Here is a 22,448-nt window from a genome sequence, read left to right on the forward strand (position 1 = left end):
TTGAACCTGCTTTTGTGGGAAACCTATCCAAAAAAAAACAAATGACAGCTCGAAGGAGCATGAATCTTAAAGATATGCTAGTGAAGAGCCATTATGCACACAGCCAACAAAATTTATTTTCATCAAGCAGTCCCAGACAGGGTTGTTACCCCTGTGGTGATTGCCTATCATGTATGAACATGGTCCGCACAACAAACTTTGTGTCAATGACAGAGAATAGGGCTTTTGAGATCCGACATTATATCTCCTCCAGCACAACGAACGTTATATATTACGCAACTTGTGGCTGTCAAAAGGTATATGTTGGTCTGACCTCAAGACAACTAAGGATTAGGGTAAGAGAACATGTGCGTGATATACTGCTAAGGATGTCGAGGACATTACACTCCTTAAAACAATCCCCAGACACTTTAAAATACACCATGCCTGTGACCCAAAATCTTTCAAGGCATGGGGTATTGATAGAGTTTTTTGTGGCATTAGAGGTGGGGACTGTAAGAAATTGTTGGCTCAGAGGGAATGTAAGTGGATTATTACCCTTGGTACAATGGCCCCTGTTGGTCTGAACGAGACATTAAGTTTTGCCTCCTTCCTTTTAAATTCTCTATCTTCATTTGTTTTTTAACCTTTTTAATCTGTATATCTACTAATATATGTTTTTGTTCTGTTTCGTTTTTTACACTACTCCTCTATACCAGAGTATTTCTGATTTACTTATGGTCGCTAAAAGTGGGACGTGAGAGGCGGGATTTATGTGGAAAGACTCTCTTCTTTGTCTAGACCTCGGAACATGATGGGACCATTTGGAGCGTGTTCGCACGCTGTTGATATTTTACTATCTGTCATTGCATTTGTACTAATGGATTCATTGTTAAAATCGCAGTATAAAATGTATATTCTTTTATGTAGACCTTTATTTTCCTGATGTAATATTTCTTTTTTTGAATGTATGTAATTTCATTTATTTACTTATATACACACATTATTTTACTAATGTATGGATATCCACGCGGAACACATATGTGGACAGAGTATCTGTCTCTTTCCTTGTCTGTGTTCTTTCTGGATATTTAATAATATACACTCACTATAATGATTTATTAAATATCATTGCTGACCTTTACATTTTAGTCAGCATCTTATCACTATATGTTTCTCTTTTTTCTTTCACTTAATCTTATTTCGATGAGTACCTGTTTATTATGGTTTATAATTTGCCATTCTTTTATACTTTTATTCATCACTTGTCTTATCAGGATATATTCTTCTACTTTTGAATGCTTCTGTATATTGATACTTTTGAGACCTTTTATCTCATTATAATATGTCTGTGTACATCTGCGGTGGATGATATTCCTATGATTATAAAATGGTGCATATTCTAAATGGTAGATTAACTGCTTGTGATTCTTTCCAAACAATCATTAAGCTTTACTATTGCTTCCTACCTTGTTTTCCGTCTGTGTGTGTCGAGCTTTTCGTCTCCGGACCTCGCTCGTGCTGTTGAATGTACCTGTCTGCGCGTGCGCGGTTTCCGGAGCCGCGCATGCGTGGTCGGGTCTCAATGGCTCGGTGCTGGAGTCTCGCGATGACTTATCTCGGCACACGCGACTGAACATATTCAGGCTTCTATTGGCCTGATAGGTCAGCTGGTTTCTTGACCTATCATACTTAAGAGGTCTAATTAATACAACTCAGAACACCCCTTGAAAAAGAAATCTACGTGAAACGCGCGTTGGGGTTTTTCTCCACACTTGGGAGTCGTTACGTCCGAGGAGCCACATGGGTTAGTAACTTATTTAGGTTTACTTCTAACTGATGTTTTGTTATGCTATTTGCTCGGCTATTTGTACACTTAATTGAGGCTTTGGACAGGCTGTGCTCACTATTCTGTCCTCTGAATAATTATTAAGTGGGTGTAGATTATACTAAACTGTAGTCATTACTTATGTCATCCTCCACTATCTTTTACGAAGACATATTGTATTGGGGATACAACATACTTTTTGGATACGAATAGACATACACTCTGTTAACCCTTGCCGTACTCTTATAATGTACTTTAGAGCAAAATGATGACAATCCTCTTTGGGAATTTTCCCATTCCTATGTACACATAAAATTACTATTGTGGTTCCATGTTTTCTCCTAATTGGAGATATGCAGTGAATTGATTTGTAGTCTGTATTTTAACCATGTATTTTTGTATTGTCCAATAAAATTTGTAATTTTCTATGCAATTGGCTTTTTATGGCTCAATAGTATTTGACTCCTTTTTCTCGTGTATGTAATTAAATGATATTTGGAGTTTCTATTCCGACATTGGGGAGCATAGAAATTCACACTTGCTGGTAGCTTAACCCAAATTACTTTATAGTCCCATGTGCCCAAACAGTAGTTTATGACCACATATGGGATATTGCCATGCTCATGAGAAATTGTCTAACAATTTTTGGGCTGCTATTTCTCTTGAATTCCTTGTGGAAATAAACTTTGAGCTAAACCTGCATATTATTGGAAGAAAAAATGAAATAAAATTTTTATGGCCCAATTCTAATAAATTCTATGAAACACCTGTGAGGTCAAGATACTCACTACACCTCTAGATACATTCCTTGAGGGGTGTCGTTTCCAAAATAGGGTATTTATGGGGTGTCACCTTAAGGCCTTTTCAAACTTGAAATGGTGCCTGGAAAACATCCTAATAGAAAGGAGGCCCCAAAATCCCCTAGGTGCTCCTTCATTTCTGAGGCCTGTGTTTGAGTCAAGTAGCACACTAAGGCCACATGTGTGATATTTTGGAAAACTGCAGAGTCTGTGTAATAAATATTGAGTTGTGCTTATCTGTTAACAATTTCTGTGTTACTGAAATAAATGGATTAAATTGAAATTTTGCCAGAAAAAATAAAATTTGGAAATTTTACCTCCACATTGCTTTAATTTCTGGGAAACACACTGTCATGTTGGGTTTGTGGACCCACTGGGCTGTACCGTCTTGGCGGTAAGGCAGCTGGCCAACAGGACACAGGTCAAAGTCTATAGTTCGTATAGGGTACCTGTGGCAGCTCGGACAGTAGCAAGGCAGGCTAGGCAGGAACTTGGCAGCAGGTGGACGTCAGGCTAGGAGAAGCAGGACAGGTGTGGAATACAGCACAGCACGGCAACAGCTCAGCACGGCATTAGATCAGTATACAAGTATAGGATACAGGAACAGGAACACTGGGAGCAGGAAACACTAGGGGACCATATGAAAGACAGACTAGGAATACACAAACAAGCTCAGGCATAGAACTAGGGGGCTGGACCCCTCTTATAGTCCAGAGTAGTCACGGGTCAAAGTTCATGAACGAGGTCCGGTGTGCGCGCTGCCCCTTTAAGGGTGCCTACGGGATCCGGCAGTGGTGAGTAGACGCGAGCGCTGGCTTCTCCTGAGGAGGAGGCTGGGGCCAGCGCTTGCCGACTCGTGGCTGCGGCTGTCAGGGGTCGAACAGAGCTGACAGCCCCCAGCCACGGACATGACACACCTAAAGGGTTAACAAACTTCTTAAATTCTGTTTTGAATACATTGAGGTGTGCAGGTTTTTTTTAAAATGGGGTGACTTATGAGGAGTTTCTAATATATAGACCCTTCAAGCCACTTCAAAACTGAAGTGGGGCTTAAAAAAATATGTTTTGTAAATTTTGTTGAATATTTGAAAACTGCTATTAAACTTATAAGCCTTACAATGTCCTGAATTTTTTAAAAAAAGAAAAATAATGATGCCTAGATAAAGAAGACATATAGTAAACTTTACTTATTTACTAATGTGTGTGATACAATTATCCATTTTATGCTGGGTTAGCAAGAAAAGGGAGTCTCCGCGGGCGCTGCTGCACTTCAATGGGACCAGATAGACACAAAAGTTTGGAGTGACGATAAGTGATGTACGAGAGAATAAATGATAAAATAGGATTTATTGATATAATGACTACGCGTTTCAATGCCGCACCGGCATCTTCATCAGGTCATAAGGAAACATACACAATTCACTGTTTAAATAACACTGCCAATAATGAAAAACCCGCCAATGTGAACAGGGGTCAAAGTGCTCGGGTGACGTCATAGTTCAAGGTTTAAAAAACGGATATTCACAGAAACAATGAAAGGATAAGACATGTGAAAGAAAAAATGATCAATTACAATGCTGAAAGAGAAGAGATATAAAATTTACAAGAAGGTAAAAATAATATGATAAGAACCATTTGAAATACAGCACGGCGTGCATCGCATCCAAAAGGATGCTGAAAAGAAAGGCCACCCCGGGGATAGCGGAATTGCCACCGAAAATGGTACAAAAAGACCTAAACATCAATTACGATGTGTAGTTTAGAAATTAACCATTTGTGTGCAAAAAGTGACATTTAAAATGAACGCACTTTCAGAGCACACTAATACGCGAACATCAGTATATAAAAAAATATATATATAAAGGACATCAGTCAGAGGTAAAACGAAATTTTTAGACTTAGTAAACAGCCGAAAATATAAAAATGTAGAAATAAATATATAAAACTATATGTATGGTATAATGAAATTAAAACAGAAATAGAGAAGGAAAAAAGGCTGCATCGGCACTAGAAGAAATTGAACAGGACATCATATAATAAAAATTTGCAATAGAAATTACATTATAAAAGTCATATAAAGCAGTACTGTGTAAAAGTGCAAGTGTATAAAGGTATACAAACATATATAACATACTTGTCAAACGATGTCAAAGCAGTAACAGGAACCACCATAATAGACTCATATGAAAAGGACGGCAAAGCCGGTAAATTGTAATTAGTAACCAAACGAAAATAGAGGCTAGCAAAGTGCCATGAATTATATTTAAATGGAAAGCATAACTGTAGGTGTATCTGAGAAGGGGAGCACTGATAATCTATACGAAAATAACAGTGAATGTAGGAAAAACTAAATATAATAATATAATAATATAATAATAAGAAATTGGGCTTCCAAAAAAACAATCAGTAAAATAATTATTTTGTTATTTTCTAATCAAGGGTGGACTCCGATACATCATTAAGGCCATCTGGTTGGAGGGTCTTCATTTTGAAAATCCAGTAATTTTCACGCTGTTTAAGCTTACAGAATTGATTAGTAACATTAAGTGGAATTTGTTCAATAGGTGTAATAAGTATGCTACTAAACTGGCTACTGTGTGTGGTAGAAAAGTGCCGAGAGACACTATGTTTCAAAAAATCAGTATTTATATTGAATCTGTGGTTATTGATCCTTGTCCGTAGACATTGCGTAGTACGGCCAATATATTGTAGATGACATGGGCATTCCAACATATAAACAACAAAAGAGCTTCCACAATTAAGAAAGCTATTAATATTGAAGGATTCCTTAGTTAATGCGGATGTGTAAGTGGTGGCTTTGTGAGTTATATTGGCACAGCACATACACCGCTGACGACCACATTTGAAAGAGCCAAGAGTCTTAGGGAGCAAAGTGGAGCAGGATACCATAGGGTTCTTTAATCTGCTAGGTGCTAAGATATTTTTGAGAGATTTGGACCGTCTATAGGTGACAGTCGGTCTATCAGGTAATTCTGCTTTTAAAAAAGGATCATTTTTCAAGATATACCAATGTTTTTCCAGAACCTCTCGGATTTTTTTATTTCCACTATTAAATGAAGTGATAAAATTATTACTAAAATTATGGTTCTTTTTAATGCCTTTTTCCTGCTTGATGCAAGAATCTTGTGAGAGTAGAGCAGCCTTATGACGTGCCCCTTTGATGAGACTCAAAGGAAAATTATTTTCCTTGAATCTCTTTTCTAATAGATTACATTCCTCTATGAAATCCATGTCGGTGGTGCAGTTCTTTCTCACCCTTCTAAATTGTCCAAAGGGAAAAAATTTTATCCATGGGGGATAATGGGCACTGTTAAAATTTAAATAACTATTGACATCAACAGATTTAAAATGTGTCTTCGTTATAAATTTATTAGTGGTGGTGTCAAAAGCAACAGTCAGGTCTAAAAACTCAATAGATATAGCAGAGAAAGTGTGGGTAAAAGACAATACTAAACTATTCTTATTTAAAGACTCAATAAATGATATAGCCTCAGCCTCATTACCCAACCAAATAAAAAGAAGGTCGTCAATGTAACGCTTATAAAATAAAATTTTACTTTTAAAAGGGTGATTTTGATAAATGTAACGATCTTCAAAATGTCCAATATATAAATTGGCATATGAGGGTGCAAACCTCGAGCCCATGGCGCATCCTTTAATTTGATTAAAAAATGTATTATCAAAACTGAAAGAATTGTGATTCAGAATAAAATCAACACATTTGGTTAAAAATTCAGTTTGACTATCAGGCATACAGGTTTTAGTGGATAGTGTCGACCTAATGACCTCAAGACCTTTGGAGTGGGGAATATTACTATATAGGGCCGTTACATCAGCAGTCAGAAAATTAATAGGGTACATAAAGTTGGTGACATTTATTGCATGAAGCTCTCTTATTACTTGAGTAGATTCTTTAAGATATGACGGTAAGCCAACCACTAAAGGTTGAAGGTGAAGGTCTATAAAGTGTGAGAGATTGCTGGTCAAAGACCCAATACCTGATATAATTGGGCGCCCGGGGGGATTTGTGATGGATTTATGCACCTTTGGAAGATCTGCCTCTTTTAGGGCTTCCGTTATTTAGATCTCTGGAAGTTGTTTGATCCTTTTATATTCCGTCTTTGTTTCCTATTCTCTTGTTCTTAATGAATGTGATTTATAGAGTCTGTTTGATATGAGACCTGTGAAGCAAGTGCCATGGAGAAGGAGATTATATCTGCAAATTTATTTTCTAAATCTTCCACTTTGTGGTCTATTTGCTGTATATCCGGTTTTTATGCCAGCAAATTCTGCTATACCTGAGGCAGTGCTTGCATGAATGTTTTGAAGAACAAGCCTTTCGATATCGGGGAAGTAACTGAGTCAGTTTGATCACAGTCAGTTATGCTGTCCATGTCTGAGATTACAGCAGTTTATATGGTGGAAGCTGCTTCCGTAGCGGGAGAGAGCATGGATTTTCTCTTTCAGTATTTCCATAATTCAGCTTGTTTTTTTGTAACTGGTTTCTGCCTGGTTTGACCATTTTGCGGCATGTATAATTGCAAATACCGGTCTCTCTGCACCAAGTGGAGGATCTGCAGTCAGCAGTAAGGCTCCACCCCCCTGGGCACAGTTTTTTTTAATATATAAGAAGCTCCAAATCCCCTCGTTCCCTTCATCGATCTATAGGGTAACATAATAAAATTCTATCATTCTGCTGCTGCCTCTACTGAGCTCACTGCATAGAGATTTTTACAGCTCTCATTAAACTCAAACATATATTCATATGCTGTGAGTTTGCCCCTTGTCGGGGCAGAAAGAATTTCAACTTTTAACTCGATTTTCTGAATTGCTTATAGGGAGGCTTCCAAGCACTAGGACCCCCAAGTGCCCCCCTACATTATATAATGTTTACAGTGGCTCAAAAATTGGAGCTTCTTTAATATCGTATTTCTAATTACTGTGCATGATATTTATTTTGCGGAAATATATAATTTTTATTACAAATCAATAACACTTTATATTTTTACCCCTTTTTTGCGGACAGGTATAGTTTATTAATCACCTCAGCAATTCTGGGTATTGGAGGAGGACCACTATGGGCATCAAAATGTACTTATCTCACCATCAATGGAATTAAGTATGCACAGCAGACAGGCAAAGAAAAGATGGACATTGTGAACCAGTACTTTGGCTTATTTTTCTTAATATATCAGTCATCAGGAATTTGGGGAAACCTTATTTCATCTTTAGTGCTTAACCAAAATCCCAATAAAGGTAAGTTCATATACATATAAAAAAGTTAAGAATCAAATACACATTTAACAATGTTATAGTTTTGTATTTTTTTTTTAACTGCAATTTTATTAAGACCTCATAACCTCATATCAAAAAGCAGTACAAAATGCAAAAGTACAAAATAATGTTGCAGACCGCAAACAATACAGCAGTACAAGGTAAATTATGAACAAAAATATACGGATATATTTTTTGATAAACCAATAGGTATATATAGTGAAAAAAAACAAAACTCTGAACAAACAGCCTTTCCTTATCAGAAGAAAACTGGTGAGGACCAATCAATGGCAAAGTTTGGTGGAGAAACGGGGGACACCAGAGAGGCGTTAACAAATTCCAGGCCCAAGCAATGTTAAGTTATGAGCAAGTATGAAGGTTGGGTATCCAAGAGCTCCACACTTTCAGAAATTTATCAAGGTACCCACGTGCTTCATAAGCAAGTTTAAAAAGTGGCAAGGTAGAATTGGCCAAATTAATCCATGCTGACAACGTAGGAACCTTTGGATGCTTCCAATGTAGGAGTATAGTTTTTTTCCCGCATAGAACAGTAGGAGTGTTATGAGTGATCTAACAGCTACAGTAGGTATAATTTCTTCCACCAATAATAAAAGACAAGTTTTGGGTTCAAGTATACGAGGGAGTCCTACTTTAAGCTCTAGGAATTACATTACCTCAGCCGAGAAATTATTAATAATCGCACATTCCCAGAACATATGTAGGAAGGAGCCCTCAGCTCCGTGGTGCCATGGACAGACAAGAGTTGATATTCGTCCCATTCTAAATAGTTTAGAAGGGGTGTAGTAAATGTGGTGGAAATTTTTTTACTAAATAAGTCGGTCTCTACACCGCATTTCAAATTATTATGCAAATGTTATTTTTCGCTGATTTTCCTAAATAGTCGATGCAAATGACAGTCAGTATAATCTTCAAGCCATCAACCGTTGGAGTATAATGCAAATTTTATTGAACAAATCTCCGAATGATAACAGATTTTTTTTTAGAAGTAAAAAACTCAAAATGCACTGTTTCAAATTATTATGCACAACAGAGATCAAAACATTTTAAAGGTTGTAAAGAGAACTAAAATGGTAATTTGTTGAATTTGCAGCATCAGGAGGTCATATTTACAGAAATCAAAAGCTCTTTCAATAAAAAAAAACTTAACAGGCCAAGTTACATGTTAACATAGGACCCCTTCTTTGATGTCACCTTCACAATTCTTGCATCCATTGAATTTGTGAGTATTTGGACAGTTTCTGCTTGAATATCTTTGCAGGATGTCAGAATAACCTCCCAGAGCTTCTGTTTTGATGTGAACTGCCTCCCACCTTCATAGATATTTTTCTTGAGGATGCTCCAAAGGTTCTCAATAGGGTTGAGGTCAGACGAACATGGGGGCCACACCATGAGTTTCTCTCCTTTTATGCCCATAGCAGCCAATGACACAGAGGTATACTTTGTAGCATGAGATGGTGCATTGTCATGCATGAAGATTATTTTGCTACGGAAGGCACGGTTCTTCTTTTTGTACCACGGAAGAAAGTGGTCAGTCATAAACTCTACGTACTTTGCAGAGGTCATTTTCACAATGTCAGGGACCCTAAAGGGGCCTACCAGCTCTCTCCCCATGATTCCAGCCCAATGACTCCGCCACCTCCTTGCTGACGCCGCAGCCTTGTTGGGACATGGTGGCTATTCACCAACCATCCACTACTCCATCCATCTGGACCATCCAGCGTGGCACGGCACTCATCAGTAAACAACACGGTTTGAAAATTAGTCTTCATGTATTTCTGAGCCCACTGCAACCGTTTCTGCTTGTGAGCATTGTTTAGGGGTGGCCGAATAATAGCTTTATGCACACTTGCAATCCTCTGGAGGATCCTACACCTTGAGGTTTGCGGGACTCCAGAGGCATCAGCGGCTTCAAATACCTATTTGCTACTTTGCAATGGCATTTTAGCAGCTGCTCTCCTAATCCTATTAATTTGTCTGGCAGAAACCTTCCTCATTATGCCTTTATCTGAACGAACCCGTCTGTGCTCTGAATCAGCCACAAATCTTTTCACATTACGATGATCACGCTTAAGTTTTCTTGAAATATCCAATGTTTTCATACCTTGTCCAAGGTATTGCACTATTTCACGCTTTTCGGCAGCAGAGAGATCCTTTTTCTTTCCCATATTGCTTGAAACCTGTAGCCTGCTTAATAATGTGGAACGTCCTTCTTAAGTAGTTTTCCTTTGATTGGGCACACCTGGCAAACTAATTATCACAGTTGTCTGAGATTGATTACCATGATCCAAAGAGCCCTAAGACACAATACGATCCATGAGTTTAATTAAAAATCTAATAATTAAATGTTTATGACACTTAAATCCAATGTGCATAATAATTTGGAACACAGTGTAGTGGATAGCAAGGAACCTGTTAGAGCGGATACAATTTCCTTATGATCGTCTGTAGGGACAGGGGAAAGAGTCGGAGACCAAAGCTTTAGGGCTCTATCAAGTTTATTAGAAGATACAGTTAACAACTGCCTATAAAGTGTGGATAATGATTTAGCCAATGTCTCCTGTGTCACCCAATTCTCCACCGGGGATGTACATAGCTTGACAATATATTTGGCAAATTGCGACCAGAGGGCATGACTAAGCTGAAAATAACGGAACCTGAGATGAGTAGGGATCTGTTGTGTGGACCGAAGTTGTAGAAAAGTAGCTATTTTGTCTTCTACTATCACATCCTCCAAAGTCAATATACCCAGGGTTGCCCATTCAAAAGGGTTAGGGAGGCCTCTTAACTGAGTGAAAAAGCAGCATTAATCTCTGCCAAACCTTCATAGTAGTTTTTATTAGTTTTGTGAGTACATATCCCAGAGGAGGGGCCTGTCCATAAATAGAGTTCACTAGGACTTTATAGGAGCCTAGAAGTGAAGCTTCCAGCTCACTACAGGGATTAAAGTGCGTATGGGTAAACCACCACCACCACACGTAAACCAGTTGACTAGCAAGGAAGTAGAGGTATAAATTCGGGAGGACAAGCCCACCCTTCTCAGTGGGTATTCGTACTGTGCCCGAAGCGATTCTAGGAGTACCCCTTGCCCAAATAAAAGATCTAAAATCTTTATCAACATTAGAGTATAGGGATAAAGATAACCATACTTTGAATTATGAAAGAGGTACAAGAATCTAGGCAGTGACTTTATTTTAAACAAATTAATTCTACTTGTGACTGTGAGAGAGAGGTGTTACCATCTGTCAAAGTCCATTTGAAGACGTTGTACCAAAGGAGTGACATTATGAGGTATAAAAGTACAAATATCTGGGCTAATCACTATACCTAGATAAGTAATTTTATCCACCCATTGTAGTGGAAAAGGGAGTAAAGTTTTTCAAGCCGCAACATCTATCGCCATCACCAATGATTTTGACCAATTTACATGAAGGCCAGAGAAAGACCACTCTACCGAGTTAAATGCCTTCTCAAGGTCCAAAGAGGCAACAATTCTGGAGCCAGTAGATCCTATAGTAGACAATATGTCCGTAAATAGTATTCGAAGGTTAACATCAGTGGCCTTCCCTGGCGTAAAACCAGATCGGTCAGGATCAATAAAATGAGAGATTATTTTTTGTAGACGCATTGCCAGTATTTTGGCTAATATTTTAATATCAAAATTGAGGAGTGATTAATGTCGATATGAGCCACAATCTTTAGAATCTTTACGGGCTTGGGGATCAGTACTAGAAGAGCCTCTCTCATAGAAGGGGGAGGGTATTACGCCCATTAAAAGATTGAGAAAGTTAAGCAAATGAAGTGCAATCAGTTCAACATGCAATTTATACCAATCTATGGGTAAACCATCTAGGCCTGGGGTTTTCCTGGAAAGGATCGAATAGCCTCAGTAATTTTCTCCACATTCAGGTCAGCCTCCAGCAAATCAACATCCTCCCTATCCAGAGTGGGGAATACAATTGTAATGATGGGGGTAAGGAAACAGACAATTGAGCCCTAATCTACCCGCCACTCAGTCCCTGCCTACTTGCAACGACCCGTACAACTGGGCGACGGTCCCTACGCTCAATAAGTGCACGACAGACAAACAGACAAGGTTACACAGAAGCAAGGGTAAAGGGGCAGTTGCCCACGGCAACACCGTGAGCAACAAGAGTGGTGAACGAGCCGAGTCAAACCAGGAGTGTACAAGGTACCAAACGCAGAGCAGGAGAGTAGTGAACAAGCCGAGTCAAACCAGGAGTGTACGAGGTACCAAACGCAGAGCAGGAGAGTAGTCAGTAAGCCAGGACAATATGAAGCAGGGTCAAATGGTTCAAGAAGCTGCAGCAGGGCCAGGAAACAAAACGAGAAGAATCACAAGCAAGGAGGAACAGGAAAGGCAGGTATAAATAGACAGAGGGCGGGAGCTAGCTCCGTCTGGCCAGGCTGTGATAGGCTCTCCCACTCCTAAGCCTGCCATCCTGAGTGGTGGAAGATGGAGTCAGTCTCACAGACATAGAAGCAGGTGCAGACTGATTACCTATGGGCGTGGATACAGAAGCTGTACCTGGCAGATCCTTAACAACAACAATAGTGTCTAAATATGTCTCTAGGTCAGGTGAAGTAGTTGAGATTTTAGAAAAGTATAAATCAGAGAAAAATTTAGCAAAGATGTCATTAATGGCCAGGGGGTCACTTACTGGCCTCCCAGTACAGGAGGTGATTTACAAAATGGGGTTCGGGGTGGTGTCCCCTCTAGCCAAGTAAGCCAGCAATAGACCATTTTTATACCCCTGCCCAACACCCTCTGTTGGGAGTACAACGTTTTCTTCCAGGTGAGTTCAGTTAATAAAAGAGTATATTCACGTTGCTTTGGTGAGAAGGTAGAAAAGTCAAAAGAGTCCTCAGTCTTAAAATATTCTTCCTGCGCCGACGCAACCAGTTCAGCCTCCAAAACCATACGTTGATAAGCCAAGCCCCTCCTATGTGAGGACATTGCTCATATAACCACACCTCTAATATATGCCTTAAAGGCATCCCACACCAGATTGCTATCTGTAGAACCTGAATTGATATTCTAAAAAATCAGTAATTTCTCTTTCTAAGGAGGTTGCAACCTCAGCACAGGAGAGCCATAGGGGACTTAATCTCCAGATCTCCAAAGTGACCATAAGGGGAGAGTGGTCCGAAATTCCAAGAGGGAGGTACTGTGCGTTTATCACTAATACTAAAGAAGCGTCATTGCCGAACGCCAAATCAATTTTGAAAAAGGTCCTATATGCGAGTGAGTGGCATGAAAAAAGCTATAGAATGAGGTTAGCGAGCCTGCCAAATGTACTTTAAATATGTTGCGGCCCAGTTAGCTAAGTCTAATTTAGAGCACAGCAAAAGATTGAAATCGAGAAGGGGAGCAGGACCAAACTCCGCCACCAGCAACATTATGTCAGAGAGTAGTTGGACGGAGGCCGGAGTTGGATTATAGACGTTAACTATAATAAAGGATGTAAAATGGATCTGACACGACAACACAATGAACCTCCAGCTAGGATCAGTTTAACAGACGTAACATTACATTGCAAAGATTTGTGAACCATCAAAGAGTCCTCACAGGAGTAATTAGAATAAGAAGCATGATAACCATGTATGACCCATGGTTGCGTAATAGCTCGCAATTTGGGACCAAGTAAATGAGTCTCTTGTAAAAGTATAATCTGCGGGTTGTATGAGGAGAGAGAATTTAAAACTAGGGACATTTTAAATTTGTCATTAAGTCCCCACACCTTCCAGGAGATAAATTTAAGATGGCGTAACGTCTCCATGAATGAAATGTAGGTCAATGCAGACCCAGATGGTAATAATTCAAAGGGGTGGAAGAGAAGCCACTCCCCACTTGGGAATGTCCAACTGCAGCAATCCCAGAGGTTAGTTCACCAGTCCACATGATCAAAAAAATTTACATTCATATAAGCAGACAAGTATGACAGGCAGAAATAAGTAAACCCAACCCACCCTACCTATCTCCCTGAATATGAGATAGGTTTTCTACCCAATTGCAGCATGTAGCAAAAAAACAGACACAAAACTATTAGTTATGCTTAAATGATTAGCAAAAGAGGGCAACCCCCTTCCCCTAGAATGATGCAAGGATTCCCAAATAAAGCTAGTAGGCTCAATAGAGCCATAACGTGGAAGACCAGAGTATTACTGTAATATATTCAAGTCCGGTTATATCTCCCGACACCCATCATGACTGAAGACATCAGCTAAGAAAATCGAAATCTTCACAGAAGAGCAAACTTAGGAACACGTTTCACGGCGTAGAGCAATTTCCCACTATTATAGTTCCTTACAGCACAGGAGCAAAGGAATCAGAGTCCATGACGTTCCAACTAGGCAAAGACTTCTTCTGGTTTGTCGATAAATACTGCAGATCCATTGTGCACGAATCTGAGTTTGGCAGGGTATACCACAGAATAGAAAGTTTTTTTTCTCCCTCAAACATTTCTTGGCCTCCGTAAATCGCCGCCTCTGTTTTGGTACCTCCAACAAAGTCACAAAAGACTCTCACATCCTGGTTGGTGTGTTTCCTCGCAAGTTCCAGTAATTTGTCTCAGTCTTTAAAATTCCAAAACTTGACGATGAAGGTGCGTGGCGATTCCCCAGGTGGAGGAGCTCTAGTCGGGATCCGATGTGCACGTTCCACACAGAACATAGGGGAAAAGGCAGTGTCTTCAAATATTGACTTGAGCCAATTTTTCAGGAACACAGCAATGGATCTGGCTTTTCCACACCTTTAGGCAGACCAATGAAGCAGATGTTACATCGTTGCAAACGGTAATCCATATCATTAACCTTAGCTCGCCACGCAGACTGTTGCGATTCTGAAGTGTCGACTCTCAATCTCAGAGGAGTCACCACATCAAGTCACAATTGCTCCCCTCAGACTCAGTATCTCTTTCACGTCAGCCCTGAGGAGACCAAAGTCTGTCTGAAGGGCATCAATTTTCCCAGTTAGTACCGTACTAGATTCCGTAATGGCCTTCAGCACGTCCAGCATGGACGGTTCAGGAGGGGAGTCAACCGGAGTGGAAGGAGAGGTGGTCTCTGCTTTACCTTGACCTTTGTTGATGTCATCAGGACTTTGTATGGTCCTACTAATCCGTCAGTCACTTTGGCTTGTTAGTGTACATCACCACGCTGTACACAGCACTTTCTACTGTGAGATGGGGTTCCCTCATAGGCAGATTAATGGAGTTTCATTATGACTACAACAAAACCCTCTGCCTCTATACTCTTCCATCGGCAAGTTGCTTGTCTGCACGGCTGCTTGGAAGTGTGACACTGCCGTCAGTTAATGACAAACACGTTGTATCGGCTCAGGTTGTGCCTGCCGCATCTCAGTGATAGAGTTCATCATATTAAAGTCTTTGAATTAAGTTTGTTGGCACTTGCTGGGGACCCAACCTTTTATAAATTGTTAAAATAAATGATCAACTGGGGATAACAACATCTGCATACTCTATAAAAGTTGCTCTAAGTACATACAATAGAATGACAGGCCCTTAAACTAAATCAAACAAACACGTTTATATAAGAAAAACTTCTCTGTCCAAATGGACAGGGCACCTCGAAAATGTGTAGTTACTGGGTACATTTTATTTTGCACTTGGTGTTACTCTTTTAAAGTGGGATGTGTACCTTGATCTGAGCTGATTACCTGTAACAGCTCCTACCCCCAAAAATATTCACAGATACCATATGTTTTATCTGAAAAACATTTTTCTGCTTACCTACTCAGAGCCTTATACACATACATATTATGTTAGGAAGCTATAAACAACTTTTTTTACCTTGGAAGGCCTCTCTAGGTCCCTTCATGGGGGGCGGGTATGATTAATAAGGTTGGCACCAGTCTTCCAGAACTGTTCTGTAGGCAAATCAAACAGCTCGAACAGAATTTTTTTTTAGATCAAACCAATTTTATTGATACGAACACAGAATAGAAATAACATAGTAACATTCACATTTCAATTTTCCAACATCGTATACAATAATGACAGCATATCAGGAAATCCCCAACTTCCCCCCTTTCCCCCCTCCCCGCACGGCCCCCACTATATCTCCGCCCTTTGTTTCTAATACCATTCCTGGCCAGAGCACATTTCTCTTATCAAGTTTCCCCACCACCCCTTTTTGCTCCAGACTCTATCACCTCCAGTTCCTCAGACGACTCTCGCCCTTATTCTGCTCAGTTCAGGTGTCAGCACCTCAGGACAGGCCATCCATCTGCTCCATTGTTTCTCAAATTTTTTTTCCGTGCCCCTTTTAGAAAATATCTTATGCTCCATCAGGATATTATATTTCAACATTCCTACAATTTCCCTCATCCCTGGTGGCTCCTCATCCAGCCAGTGTTTAGCAATGCATTTCCTTGTTTGATATAATATCTTGGCAATTGCCAGGTTTGCCATTCTGTCACTCTCCAATTCTCCCACTGCTCCCAACAACATAACTTTAGGGTCTGCCACCAATTCCCGACCATACACCTGCTTTATCAGATCCAATATTTCCCCCCATAGGGTCCTCAGAGCCTCACATGACCAAAACATATGCAGTATATCCGCTTTCTCTTCCGTGCACCTAGGACATTTCGCATCCGGTCTAATACCCATCTGTTTTAATACCCACGGGGTGAGATATACTCTATGTATCAGGAAGAGTTGTGATCTCCTCTGCGCCAGACTGAGCGATAAGTGACATGTGGATGCTAATATCTCCTCCCACTCCTCCTCAGTCAATGGACCAACATCCTGTTCCAATTTCGCTTTTACCAGCACCATTGGGTTTCCCAGGTGTTTGGACAGTAAGCTCCTGTACGCCATTGAGATCAGGCCTTTGGTCGTTTCAGCCCTTCCCACATACTCCAGGACCCCAAGAGCACAGACCGTCAGGTCCACCACATGCGGCTGCGCCTGTAGGGCATGACGGATCTGCAAATATTGATAAAACATATTGTGCTCTAGTGGAAATAGGTCTTTCAACTGCTGAAATGATCTCAACCCGTTATCATCATACAAGTGTTGTATTCGTCTAACCCCTGCCAACTCCCATTTTTGCATGCCCTCTAATTGGTATAATTCCCACAGGACCGGATTATGCCATAGGGGAGTATATTTGGTGCACATTCCCACTCCCAGGATCTGTTTGCATTGCCACCATACTTTATGTATCAGGAGTAACGTTGGTTTAGCACTCGCCAATCTCTTAAAGGTATGCGCTTCCAGACTCTCTAGTGGGTTGTGTCCTCCCCCCATATATGACAATAAACGTGCACTGGAACCCCAAGTCTCTGTGTCCTCCCATCCCTAAAATTGTTGGCTCTGGGCAGCCAGGTAATATAGCCAGGCATTTGGCAGCGCGACCCCCCCCTTCGTCTTTGGGCAATTGCAATTTCTCCAATTTAATCCTTGGAACCCCTTTTTTCCATACCAGATCCCGAAAGAGATTGTGCAATCGTCTGAACCATTGCTTAGGTATCCATACTGGGGAGTTATGAAGAATGTATAAAACTTGAGGCATAAGGATCATCTTGATTAGGTTAGTCCTCCCCAGAGCAGAGAGCGGGAGCCTGTTCCAGGCATCCACCTTTTGTTTCACCTTAAGCAGCAGTGGTGAGACATTCAAAGACATGTAGTCTTGGACCCTAGCCGTCACCTTAACCCCTAGGTACGTAAATTCAGAGACTATCGGAATCCGGAGTCCCACTCCAGTATCTACAATATTCACTGTATCAAGTGGCATCAAAGCAGACTTGGTCCAGTTAATATTTAATCCCGAGAACTCCCCAAACCTTGTGATCGTATCCATTACTACCTGCAGTGTATTCTCAGTGTCCGTCATATATATTAAGATGTCGTCTGCATATAATGAAATTTTTTCCTCCATTTCCCCATATTGCAAGCCTCTTATACGCTCCTCCTGTCTTATGAGGCACGCCAATGGCTCTACCGCCAAGGCGAATAGTAATGGTGACAGTGGGCACCCCTGTCGCGTACCCCGGGCCAGTGAAAATTTCTCAGACATTGCACCATTCACCCGTATGCGGGCTGTAGGGGCCACATACAACAACTGTACCCACTTCACAAAGTTAGGGCCGAATCCCATCTTTTCTATTACCCGCCATAAATACCCCCATTCTACGCAGTCGAACGCTTTTGCAGCATCTAACGTTAGCACCGCCCTTCCTCCTTGCTCATCCGGTGCCGCCTGAAGATTTAAAAACAGCCGCCTGAGGTTGACCGCTGTCAATTTGGAGGGCATGAACCCCGATTGGTCTTCATGCACAACATGCTGTACCACCCTGTTCAGCCGCAGTGCCAATATCTTTGCCAAAATCTTGACATCCGATGTCAACAAGGATATTGGTCTGTAGGACTCTGGTAATTGACTGTCTTTCCCCTCTTTTGGGAGAACCACTATCGTAGCCTCATATAGGGAGTCTGGCAGTTTACCTCTGTCAAAACTATCCTGCAAAGTACTCAAATATTCTGGCGCTAGTTCCGTCCCATATTCCTTATAGATTTCCCCCGGTAACCCATCTGGACCCGGAGCTTTCTCATTTGCCATATCTCTTATCGCCTGTTCCAACTCCTCTAGTGAAATAGGGGTCTCCAATCTTTCACGGTCCTCCCGGCCCAAGGTAGGCAAATTAATGTTTCCCAGGTACTCGTCCAATTGCTGTGTGTCGTAATGCACTTTGGATGTATATAGGTCAGTGTAAAACCGCTGGAATATGTGCAGGATTTGCCCTGTGTCTGTCTCCACCCTCCCCCTCCCCCCTAAGGCCATGAATGAAATTATTACCCCCATGCGGTTTTGCCATCCTAGCGAGTAATCTCCCCGCCATTTCCCCTTCTTCATAATATTGCTGTTTAAGGAATAGTCGTTTATTATCCGCCATTGTTAGTTGGTGATTTTTTAACAACGTCTGTGCCTCCACCCAATGTCGAAGTGTCTCCTCGGATCCCTCTTCTACATGTCTCCCTTCTGTTTCTGTCACCCGATCCTCTAAACTTTCTCCCAACTGCCTGGATTTAGTTTTAATTCGTTTAATATTTTGAATGAATACTCCTCTCAGCCAGGCTTTCATGGCATCCCATAACACTCCCCGCGGCACCGACTCAGTATTAAAATTAAAATATTCTTTTATCAGGTTCCGTATTTCCTCGCCATCCATCAATCTTAACCAAAACGCATTCAGCTTCCAATTCCCGGGGTTCCTGGTATGCCTTACACCCACTTCCAGCGTCACCGCCATCGGAGAGTGGTCTGACAATGCCCTCTGTAGGTACTCTATTTGCGCTATGTATGGCACTGCTGAAGCTGTGCATGCTACCAAGTCTATTCGCGAAAGTGACTGAAATGTGGATGATGCACACGAGTATTGCCTCACCCCTGGATTTTTATTTCTCCAAATATCCCGCAGACCCAATTCCTCCATTAATCTTCCAAAGGCGGTCAGATCTCCTCTTTGCCCTCCTCCTCCTCTATGAAACCTATCCAACCCTTCAGACATCACTGCATTAAAATCCCCCATCACGATTAGCGGTACCTCAGGCCACCTGGAGAGTTTCTCCGTAACTCGTTTCAGTACAGTGCTAGAATAAGGCGGAGGGATGTACAGCACTACCAGAATACACTCCCAGTGATATATAGTACAGTGCACTCCCACATACCTCCCCTCCTCATCAGAAAAGGACGAATGACAGACAAAGGGAAGACTCCTGTGTATCAGCAAACACACCCCCCTGGAATAAGTCGTATGAAAAGAGTGAAACCCATGTGCGATCCACACTCTCTGCAATAAGGATACAGACTCTCTAGTCAGATGCGTTTCTTGCAGCCCCACTATCAGGGCATTTTGCTGTTTAACCCAGTTAAAGATTGCCTGTCGTTTCCTAGCTTCCCGTATTCCCTGGACATTCCAGGATAGACATTTAACCGATCCCATCAGGCGTCATATCTTTAAGAAATCTGTTACTCCTCCAGCCTGCTCCAGTCAAGATATTAGGCCGTGCGTTCCCTCCCTCCTCCCCCCCCCCAACAAAACCTCCCCTCCGAAAAGGGTCAGAGCGACATGTACTGTCTCTCCTATCCAGCAGAAACGCACCATAGTGCGAACTTTTAACATGCCCTACTGGCATCTCTCTTTGAACCGTTTAACTTTCTCACCACTTCCAGTGAGCGCTGGCTCCCACTGCTATTCGCATGTATTAAACAATCCCACACAATCAGCAGAATTTACAGATACATTAGGTACCCAGTAACATTCCCTCAATAACATTGCCGTCAGGTGCGGCCATTCTTGTTAAAAGGATACCACCCTGCTGTGTTTCAGACAAGGGTGTTCACACACTTCGGAGAACTGCATAATAACATATAATATGCTACAGTCCCATAAACGCCAACATGGCTCCAGACTTCACCGCCCAGGCGGGCTTTCACGCATCTTCTTCTCCAGCCGGTCTCCGCAACCGTGCCTCATTGCTATCCAGCCATCTTGCAGCCTCTCTGGGGTTCTCAAAGAATGAAGCAGTCCCAAAAGCAACCACCCGCAATTTGGCCGGATACATCATGGAGTATGGTATGGACAAGTTCCTCAGACGTTTCTTTACATCCCAATATTGCAGCCGCTTTTTCTGTACCTCCGCGGAGAAATCCGGATAAAAGGAAATTTTGGCGCCATTGATGGAGATATCCTGCCGTTCCCTTGCCTTCCTCAGGATCTTATCTCTGTCCTTGTAGTGCAACAGCTTCACTAAGACCGGCCTCCCCGGTGGTCCCGGTCTGGTAGGTACTCTGTGCGCTCTTTCAACAGCATATAAAGGAGACAGTTCATCCCGGCCAAACTGCTCCAGCAGCCATTTTTCCAAAAACTCATCCGAGTTATTGCCCTCCGTTTTTTCCGGCACTCCGACCAAACGCACGTTGTTTCTGCGTAGCCGATTCTCTAAATCATCCGCCTTAGCCTGCAGGGCCACCACCGCCAAGGAGTGAGACTGCACATCCCGCCTGAGCTCCGGCAGAACATCTTCCACTTCAGACACTCTCCCCTCAATAACTGTGGTTCTTTCTGCCACTTTCTGTAAGTCATTACGTAACAGCAGTATATCTTCCTTCAGGCTTCCCACCTGCCCGGTCAGCACAGATAAAATTGAGGAGTTCTGCTTTACCGCAGCGAATATATCAGCAAGGGAAGGCTCCTTCACCTGGTCTCTCCTGCTATGCGTTCTGCCGCCATCTTCCTCCACACGCCTGTCCCGCCGCTGACTCCCCAGCTCTTCCTCCTCCTCACTCACCGTGTCCTCTCCCAGCACGGAGTATCTGGAACCTGAGGCCATGCCTTCTGCCTTTCCACTGCCAGCCACCGGCGTCTTGCCTGCTGCAGATCCGCTCGCACGAGGGGTTCTTGCAAATCTCTCCAGCCTGTCTGCCGCCTCAGACCGCATGTGCCTGCTCCTGCATTCAGTCTCCTCGGCGCCATCTTGCCTTCTCGGCCCCGGACTCGCCGGCGGCGTTTTTTGCTTCTTAGAACGGGTCATTGCAGCTGTATTAAGCGGTACCGACTCCTCCAGCCTCCCAGCCTCCAGATCGGTGAATATTACCGGGTAATTCAGGGATAATCTGTACTTTCAGGATGAATACAGCAGGAGCTCCAGCCACACACGTCCTCTTACATCTGCTGCTAGGCCACGCCCCCCAGCTCGAACAGAATTTAGCAGTTAACAGCTGTAAAACCTGGGCCATACCAATTAGATCTTACCAAATTTATCTTTGCAGTCTTGGGGGCATATGTAAGGCCACATACCATCAATGCAAGCGCCATCAAGAGTGCCTTGGGTCGTACCGGTTTACATTACTTTATCTGTCCACATTCCATTAAAATCTGGTTTTCACTGTCTCTGCTCCCAGTTGGACACTTCCTGTGGAGAACAATCTTTTTCATAACATAATCATTAATTGATCTTAATCAGATAATTAAATTGAAGGAAAACATTAACAAATTACTTCTTTATATTAAACATTCACATTGGGCAGTAACTAAAAGTCATACATGCAAACTGATTTTTCTTCTTTACATATACTGCACAGAATTTTATTATCAAACAGCTGGTTTAATCCTCAGCAAAACTAAATAATATTGTGCAATCAGAATCTATTTCCACTGAGAAGTTATCATTTTAATAATAACACTGACAAATGCCTCCAATAGTCCAAAGCTAAGGCACGCTGATCCAGAACTTTACATAAAACATAACCTCAGTATTTAATATTCCCACAAACATTTTTTGAATACAGTTATTAAACAAACTAACATTGGGATAGCTCTAGAGAGCTGATAATATCTTAGTCATTGTACAAACAACAGTTCAATACTTGGGAAAAAACTATTCCCCTGTCACTACACACAACTTCTGTGTCATGGTCACAGGGTATGTGGACCCACTAGGCCGCTCCGCCGTTGCGGAGAGGCAGCTGACCAGGTC

At 41.8% G+C, this 22,448-nt stretch overlaps 1 protein-coding gene across 1 annotated transcript in view; it reads left to right on the forward strand.

Annotated features, from left to right (window-relative positions):
- The window catches only part of LOC142760540 (protein unc-93 homolog A-like), a 224,566-nt gene that overhangs the window by 123,802 nt on the left and 78,316 nt on the right, over window positions 1–22,448 (forward strand). The window contains exon 3 of the mRNA XM_075863733.1: window positions 7,655–7,884. Within this exon, the coding sequence (XP_075719848.1) occupies window positions 7,655–7,884 (230 nt within the window). The remainder of the gene's footprint in view (window positions 1–7,654; window positions 7,885–22,448) is intronic.

The sequence above is a fragment of the Rhinoderma darwinii genome, chromosome 4 (genome assembly GCF_050947455.1).
Source record: "Rhinoderma darwinii isolate aRhiDar2 chromosome 4, aRhiDar2.hap1, whole genome shotgun sequence".
NCBI lineage: Eukaryota > Metazoa > Chordata > Amphibia > Anura > Rhinodermatidae > Rhinoderma > Rhinoderma darwinii.